The 9,334-nt window shown below is 33.1% G+C and overlaps 2 protein-coding genes across 2 annotated transcripts in view; one reads left to right on the forward strand and one right to left on the reverse strand.

Annotated features, from left to right (window-relative positions):
* Positions 1-3,149, forward strand: part of LOC106473517 (band 4.1-like protein 5) — a gene marked incomplete at its 5' end in the record, with an annotated part of 32,337 nt that extends 29,188 nt beyond the window's left edge. The window contains one exon of the mRNA XM_013934199.2: positions 503-3,149. Coding sequence (XP_013789653.1) covers positions 503-703 — 201 coding nt within the window. The remainder of the gene's footprint in view (positions 1-502) is intronic.
* Positions 3,150-7,939: 4,790 nt separating this feature from the next.
* The window catches only part of LOC111089441 (glucagon receptor-like), a 9,994-nt gene continuing 8,599 nt past the window's right edge, over positions 7,940-9,334 (reverse strand). Inside the window, exon 6 of the mRNA XM_022401938.1 lies at positions 7,940-7,984. Within this exon, the coding sequence (XP_022257646.1) occupies positions 7,940-7,984 (45 nt within the window). The remainder of the gene's footprint in view (positions 7,985-9,334) is intronic.

Genomic DNA, 9,334 nt, shown 5'->3' on the forward strand with positions numbered 1-9,334 from the left:
GTATTGAGGTATTCAAACAAACTATCATTATTTAATTACATTGTATGAAAGGCAACAGCTTACCAACTGTGACTGTAATATAACAGTTGAATGCTATTAATTACATTGTATGAAAGGCAACAGCTTACCAACTGTGACTGTAATATAACAGTTGAATGCTATTAATTACATTGTATGAAAGGCAACAGCTTACCAACTGTGACTGTAATATAACAGTTGAATGCTATTAATTACATTGTATGAAAGGCAACAGCTTACCAACTGTGACTGTAATATAACAGTTGAATGCTATTAATTACCGGAATTCAGTGAAGTTTATTTTGTTGGATTCAGATAGATTTGAGACTTTAATTTTCAATATCAGTAAAAAAAAAAGAAGCATTATTAAATTGTAGACTTTTACTGCATATATAATTTATGTACAAAAAAAATAGAACAAATGGAACAGAATAAAAAAAGTCTCATTTTTGTAACAGATTTATCATTTATTTTTTCGACATAGGAGACATCATTTGCTGCAGCAAACCCTATTACTAGATCTGTGTCGTCTGCCAGTTCTCGGAATGTTGCGTTATTGAAGAAGACATCTTCCTCTTCTAATTCTAGTGTTCTTTCGCCCTGGCACGTTTCCACTGGTGAGAGCATGACACGACGAGAGAGCGAGAGGCTCCATCATCGTACCGTAATGACCACAGAATTATGATTTGTTTTTTGTGACTTTCCATTATTGCTAAAGCATTATATTCGTTTTATATTAATGTTTCTAGTAAATAATATTTACTTATTACGACTTTACTGTTTACATTCCCAAATATATTTTGTATGTATTGTGCTCTTTGTTTTGCTATTACATTTATTAGGTAACAGCTGATATTTTCTTGATGTGCGTGCTTTATTATGTCTTGTAAAATACCCATTTATGAATTCAGAATCTTGTTATATTAGATGTGGTTTTATTCTGTGTAAAATATATGTATCATTGTGTTATAGCTATTTAATTATTAAACGTTTTACATGATAAGACAAAAATTACACATTCACGACAGTCATGGACCATCTGTCTTACAGTTTGACATAATATTGTACAAAAATACAGTTACATCTTAAGATTTTACTAATCAAATAAGTATTTCTTGTTTTTATTTACAATATGTAAATTATATTTCTGGCTGTAATTGACAATAAGCAATATTTAGAGATGTTACTGTAAAATCTTTAGCATATATAATAAATAAACATTTATTAACGTTCATTAGGGGTGATGCTGTCAGTCATCTTCACAAAATTATATTTGTGCATAAAGGGGTTTTTTTGATAGTGTTTTTGAAGTGGTTAGTACTGTTTTTAAAATATTAGCATTGGTTCAGTAGACATGAAGGTAAAATTCAGGGTTTTATAATAACAGTTCAAACAACTTGTAGCTGTTTTATTACACCAAACTTGTTTTTGTCATTAAACGAAAAGCTTTTATTATTTGTATGTGTAATTGCATCAAGAAAGAAAAGTACTCTTTACTATTTAGAAAATGTGTTATTCCTCAGTTAAAAGTAGTGCAAGTAATAATCATTTTTATTATTTATACTTCTATTTATGTGGGTTAACATTCTTGTGGCATCTTTCTATTTGATATCTTCAGGTGTATGAAGTTTATTTGATATGGTTCTTTTATTATGTAACTAAAATTGCAAAATATCATTCCAGCAAAATATTTGAGTTTGTTTTTGTTGATAGATACCAACCAGTATAATAGAAATAGCCGAATTCCGTTTCTTCTACTAAGTTGTATATAAACTATGCATTACAGTTGTAGTTGTACCGATCTCTCTCTCTCTCTATTTCTTTTTTTTTGTTCTGTGTGTGTGTGTGTGTGTATATCTAACTGTGTTTTTTTTTTAACGAAGTTTGTGAGGGTACAAATTTAAATTTTGGAACCACTTTATGGACAGCTGGCTGAGTTATGTGTTGGTATGGGCTTTAATATAAAAAAGTTCAGTTAAAAATATTTTAATATGAGAATTAATTGACTTGTGCCATATTCTGTGGATATAAAACAAAATTTTCTATTTCTAAATAATATTTACTTCCCACTCAATCTTGAGGAATTTATTATGTTAGCTTGTTTAAATATGTATTGAAGAAAGTAATTTATAACAAGAAAACCAGCAAGTTTGAAAAGTACCAGAGTTATCATTATGTGTGTACAATAGGATTGAATACTCTTCAGATTACATTTGAAAGTTTTAAGCATTGATATATATATATACATACACACATTATAGTTTTTTTTTATCTGACATATTGGAATCGATTTCTATCGAAACACATTTTTTGAATCTTCAGTAGACAAGACTTGGTTGATATAGTCTCGCTAATTAGTTAAATGGAACAGAGACTTAGAAAGGACAGTGTGTAAAAAAATCTCCAATGTAGCCACAGTTTTTCCTTCTTCACTCTGTACTAGCAGAGTTATAGGAGTTGATGTATCGTGGTTGCCATGGTAACGGTTTTCAGGATCTCTGCTTAACCTGAAACAGGGTACCCTGATAGATTTATATGCATTTTGTTTTTTTAAATCTGGAATTAATATCTAACAAATCTGATTCAGGTGATTTGAAATGACTTTTGATTTTATGCTGAGGTTATAAGGACTGTAAATATATTTAAAATATCTACCTGATTTCTATCAAAGTTATTCAAATCCACATTAAAAAAAAGTGTTTCATTATTACAAAGGCTACTGTATTCTTTAGTTAATACTTTTTAGATGCTGGAAGTGCAAAGCATGGACATTCCATATTGTTGATATTTAGTTTTTTTTAAGATATGTGCTTCAGTTTTATTTAATAATAAAGCTATTATAAGATTCCAAGAAATCCCTATCGTTGACTTTATACGTGCCATTTTAAAATTAGGCCTAATATACAGTTAAGTGCAATTGAGATCTGTTATTATAGCTGTGACATAGGGTTCATTTTTGAAATCTTTATATAAAGAGCTTTTAAGAAACTAAGATCTTTAAAAGGTTTAGGCTGTAGTATTCACTAATGATTTTCTTCCCTCAATTTACAGCAGCATTATATAAAGTTTTACTGGTGTTTTTGTACTGATGAGAATTTGATAAAATCTCAATAAACTTCAAAATTTCGACATTGAGTTTGTTTTATTTTAATACTGTCTACCATACTTGTACAACTTGAAAGACGTGATACCGCTGAACATAGTCCACACTTTCAGCTGTTATAAAAGTAACAGTCAATCCCATATATCGTAAGTGTTCGGCTTCCTTGCTCTGCCTTCTCTTGTCAATAGTTAAAATTAAGGACAACTATATCGGAATCCTAAAATGCCCATATAGCCCACTTGTGCCCATTCGTAGTTTTGGCACTTTCGTATGTCAGATTCATTCAAACTTTTGAGGAAGGTAGTTCGTTTTAGTTTTGTTTTTAACTGAGAGAGCCAGAACTTGTTCTGACATGTTGTTTCTGTTTAGTTAGTTCTGCTTCATCCATTCCTAACAAAGTCATTCTATTTATCTCCCCCATTCCTCCCCTCCCCCGATGGCTCAGCGGTAAGTCTTAAAGCTCCCGAGTTATATAAATACTATTTAACCCTATTTTTACAACGATTAGACCACATTTGTCACCATGAGTATAAATTATAAGGAAGGATCGTTTTACCTTCTTTCTTTTCACCAAACCGCGCCACTGACCTTTCCAATATTTGATCTACGCCCCCTATGATCAACCAATAAGTAGGTTTTACTTTGTAAATTTCCGACGTCCAAATGAAACACAATTCTTTGCTTGTTTTAGAACTTTCCCGCAAAGCTACAGAAAGGCTATCCCGCGCTTAGCCGTCCCCGATTTTGAACTGATTGACTTAAATCTAGTCAACAGCACACGCCGCCAACTGTTTGTTGCTCTTGTTTAAAATAATTTATAATTTGATCGTCACTCGTATAGGGCGTGCCCCAAACTACAGAACGGTATCTTAGCAACAAAGGACGCATAACTCGCGTGCTCTAAACTCCGCATACCCTAACCACTGGGCCGCCACAACGTAATAATGATGACTCTCTCTCTGAAAGGCCTCGTCGGCCCAATACATGGTATATATGTGTGTGTGTGTGTGTGTGTGTGTGTGCGTGCGTGGTTGATATTGTTACGTATATTCTCTTTTACTTTTTACGTTCTCGGAATTATTTACAGTAAAGTATATACAAACACACAATATATATATATATATATATACACACACGCTCACCAACAGGGACGCGCAAGGGTTAACTTGACAACTCTATGCACAACAAAGGCTTGAATTATTCCCTTAGTCACGAACTTTTGATAGGAAAAGTCACATTTAAATAGCTGAGTATTTATCTCTTACCTGAACTACTTTAACAAAAAAAGAAATGCACTTATTAGTTTGTTATACATTAATTAATCAAGTACAATGTATCATTGAAAAGCTGGTGGTTTAAAAGTAAGCCTCTTCCTCTAAAAAATATGGTTGCACACCTGAAATTAGGTAAAATATTTAAAATGGTGAACTGGGTTAATTAGAAGTGGAATTGATGATTCAGTTCAACTAGGAAACATTAAACAATCCTACACTGCCATCTATTGACAAAATATTGAATGTTTGAAACAGAATACGTGCTCGCAACTCACTTGAGAGTATTGTACTGTTTGTCGGGATTCTTATTTTATCTTTGGTTTTTTGAGCGCTATTGGTTAAAAACCTTGTGATGTTATTAAGACCTTATGCTATAAAACTGGAATAGTTCTAGTTTATAACACAGCACCACCTTTAATTAATGTTCACAGAGAAATCGTAATTTTTACTAAGCCACCGCCATGTTAGTATATCCATGTGTCAATCTGGATCTTTACAAGTTAAAAATGGAATTTCAACCTGAATGGTACATAGGCTAAACAGTCAGATTAGAGACCTCCAAGGTTCAGGTATATTTTGGACAACTAAAGCCATAAGAGCTGTATCCGACTTTTTGAACCGAATAACGGAACTGACTGTTACTTTTAAAACTCGTCTACAGTTGAACGTGCCCAGCGACATCACATCTGGAATCATGGACCTTAGATCCTCAAACCAATTCGCTATAAACCGGGTCACATCCAATAAGTTAAGAAACTAACACAATATGACTGGGCAATTTACTGAAAAAATCGTGTAAAGAACCTGGGGTCAAAGGTCAAAAGACAATAAGAGTTTTTCTGATATAACGTTTACAAAACGTCATGCTGTTTAAGGGTTGGCGGTGGTTGTTGTTGACTAGCTGCCTTCCCTATGGTTTATCAGTTCAAAATTAGAGGAGATATACCATGTGGAGTTTTGAGCGAGTATCCGAAACAAACAAAAAATGTTTCATATTACACCATTTCTTCTTGTTACATATACGTTCCTTAATGCTTTACAAAACGACAGCGTATTATATTAATGACAATACACAACAATTATCAAAGACCTAACTGTAATTGTTTTGAAGACAACACTGTTCTGTTGCTTAAGATAAATATTAATAATATTTTCAACAAATTAACCCTTTCTTGAAAATACACACATTATTACGACAGCTCAATCTGTTTACTGAAATGATTTTTTTTTATATTCATCACAGGCAACTTTCTTGTTGGCACGGCGGTCCATACTTCAGTTTCATCATATCTTGTTTTTCTTTGAAACTGACATCCAATAGCGAAGTATGCAAGGAGTCATGAGCGGATGTCAAAGATCTGCAACTGGAGCTGGGTTGAGTTGGGTAGCTCAATGTCTTGCCATCTTGAAACGTAAAACTGTGAATCAGATGAGGCGTAGACTTTCCTTGGTGGCCTTTACGTGATATAAGTGGTGAAGGAGTGACACTCTGGACGACATCTCGCTTGTCAACTGATCATGAGAGAAAACAACAATTCTAATCACACATTTGACTGTGAAAGAAAATTATCATTTTTGGGAGAGTAATAACAAAGAAACACACATAATTAAGCCTCGTCTTACACTTATAAAGTTAATTACTCTTTGTTAACTTAGTTTTAGAGTAATCTAAATCTGTCGTGAGATGTTATTTGGTTTAAAGCCGATAATGTCGTTAATGGTGATCGAACAAAGTTGAAGAATCAATGTAGTCTAGTCTTACTAGCGTGTATGTCATTATCTTTGTATGTAAGCAAAACTCCTGCGCCATCTATGGAATGGCACCACAAACAAAAATCGATAAAAAAATTTACACTTTGGTTATTCGAGATTCAGACACTTAGAAGAATAACTACAGTATGTACAACAAGCATATCTTTATAATAGAACACAATTTTAAATAAAAGTACTGTCATTAAAACAAGTTCACGACTTTCACTAGGACTGTACGTCAGGGTTTGATTATATCTTTATTGATGTAATTTTTAAATGTAGTACTGAGAAACTGGAGTTCTTAAAAAACTATTATTTTTTCAATAAACGTTACCACTTTTAATATATAAAAATATTACCGTAGGGCGTCGTTTCTGCTAGTAATTATAATTTTTAATTTTCTGGTATCTTGATTTATGACATTATGTGGTAAGTTAGTTTTATATAACTTTTATATACAGAGATTACATTGTATTAAAACTACATCATTACAGTCCATGTCGCCATTGCCAGTCATGCTCTCTATGACGATTGGGCATCTGGACAATAGCCCTGCATCGTAATTTCCATTTTAAAAGGCTGGCATATCTAAAGCACATGCACATCACTGCTCCCTGCATGTTTTCCATAATCCATCTAGTGTACGAGGATGGTGGTTTTTCAAGCGCTCATTAGAACAATCTTATCTCATAGAAATACGTTGGTGACTTGACTGTATATTTTCATATGGAAAAGCATGAATACCCATTTCATTATTCAGTTGCTTGAGGTATGTCATGGTTGAAAGGGAGGCACGACTGTAAACCTTATCTTGGTGAAACTGTTGGTCTTATTTTCAGACGGAGATCATTCTTGACTATGTTGTGTACTACTGCCAGGAGCATGTGAACGGTATTTGCCACTGACCTCTGTATTTGTTGGTTCTCACCTGTCACAAGACGACACACTTTGTTTACCACGACTAGAGTATGACTTGTTGTAGGTCTCTTTCTGGAAGGTCCTCGTATCGCAAGTTGATCCATATTCCTTTGTTGTCCAACGCCTTTAAGTAGAAGGTATATCACCAAAATGGAAACTCTAAATTCCGATCTGAATATATCTTTATGATCTGACAGTATGCATATATTACACTGCAAAGGACTGTTACACACTTTTCATAAAAGTGATCAATTTCGGTGGCATCGTAACACCCAATAACGTCAAAATGTAGTTCTGATACATTCCGTTTCACCGCGACTGTATATCAGCTGTGGTTGTCACGTGGACTTGCTGATTTGCATATTCAGTATCGTTTTAATACAATATACTCAAATCTCTATGGAATTAATTCCGTTAGTCTTACTTTTGATCAGAAGTTATGAATATGAAGTAATAAAGAAACAACTAATAACTTTTCCTTATTTATCATTTCGAAATTTAAAGTCATAATTGGGCCATTCCTTGTTGTAGAGCCCCCCCCCCCCCAGTGGCACATCGGTATGTCTGCGGACTTACAACGCTAGAAACCGGGTTTCGATACCCGTGGTGGGCACAGCACAGATAGCCCATTGTGTAGCTTTGTGCATAACAACAAACGAACAAAAATCCTTGTTGTAGAATTAAAACGCGGAATGTATTACGCAAACTTATCTGAGTCTCCAAGTAATCTTGCATAATTAGATACTTTACTGAATATTTAAACTTCCTATCTATGCTTTTATGTATGTTTAAAAACATAAAATAGAAATTAGGTTTTTCATTTTTATTACTATGGTGAAAGAAAAGACAAGAACAATTAGTATTTTTTTTTTAGTCAAAGGTATAAAAGAGGAGTTTTAACTTGCGCCATTTTGTCCAACTGTGAAAGAAGATATAGTATAATTTAATATCATATTTGTGTACAAACATGTTAAGTAACATTATTATATTTCGGTACGATTATGAAGAGATTAAAAACTATCATTAGGTTTTGTAGCTTGGTATAATGAAAAAGTAACTTAAAATAATGTAATCAACTTAATTATGATAAGATAGGTTAAGCCTAACGTACATTGTATAGTCATGATGTTAGAAAAACACGTAGGTTCAAGAAGTCTTGAGAGAAATGAATAAAAATCCTATAACCCTGAAGAAGAAAGGTCCACCTTTGGAAAGCGTTCGGGTCATAGGGTTTTTATTCATTTTTCTCATACGTTGTATAGTTTTTGTTCTGTCATAAAACGAAAGAAGACCACTGTTACGTCATGTAATTTTCTATAATAACTGACGAAAGAAAGAAAATTGAGGTACTGTAGTTTGATATAGTCGTGAAATGACGTGAAAATTAAAAATACATAAAAAATAATTTAATGTAATGGGTAATAACAAGAAGCCTACTCTTTAAGTTAAAGCGTAACTTTAAAACATAATTTCTGTTGATGGGAGTTTTTAGCTTTATGTTATGTTTTAACTGTTATGTTAAACTTATATTAAAGTTTTTCTTCATCACCCATTCAAGCCGTCTCCAGCCATTATTAAAACACTCTCTGTTAATTTTAACTTTGTACACAAATGTTCTAATTTAAAGAACCCCTTGCTTTAAGGAGAACATTCTCTCACACCCTAAAGAGGTTACAACTAGTTGAAAAGAGGTTATAATAAATTGTAGAGGTTATTAGTTAGGCCATATTTGGAGTATAATGTTCCGTATTGGGCTCCTTACCGTAGGAAGGACATTGAATTGTTGTAAAGGGTTCAGAGGAGGACAACAAGGATGATATCTGTGATAGAAAGGTAGACATACGAGGATAGGTTAAGATCTTTGAAATCGTTTTCACTTGAAAAACAGAAGAGTTACAGGGAATCTGATTAAGGTGTTTAAGATTGCTAAGGGAATTTATAGTGTTCATGCATCACAGTTTTTGTACTTAATGGTGAGAATGGTAGGACTATGTGACACAAATAGAAATTTTGGCAGGGTAGGTGTCATTTTCAGATAAGACAGCTTTATTTTTCTAACAGGGTGGTTGGTCTTTGGAATGGGTTGTGGTGGATACGGTAAGTTAAGTGATTTTAAGAAAAAACTTGATAAATATTTGAATGATAAGGGCTGGCTTTGAAGGTTTTTTGAAATTAGTTTTTATTTGTTTATTAATAGTTTTAGTTTAGTTTAAAGGATAGGTTTGAAGGTTTGGTTTGAATTTCGCGCAAAACTACACGAGGGCTATCT

The sequence above is a fragment of the Limulus polyphemus genome, unplaced genomic scaffold (assembly GCF_000517525.1).
Source record: "Limulus polyphemus unplaced genomic scaffold, Limulus_polyphemus-2.1.2 Scaffold6244, whole genome shotgun sequence".
Taxonomy (NCBI): Eukaryota; Metazoa; Arthropoda; class Merostomata; order Xiphosura; family Limulidae; genus Limulus; species Limulus polyphemus.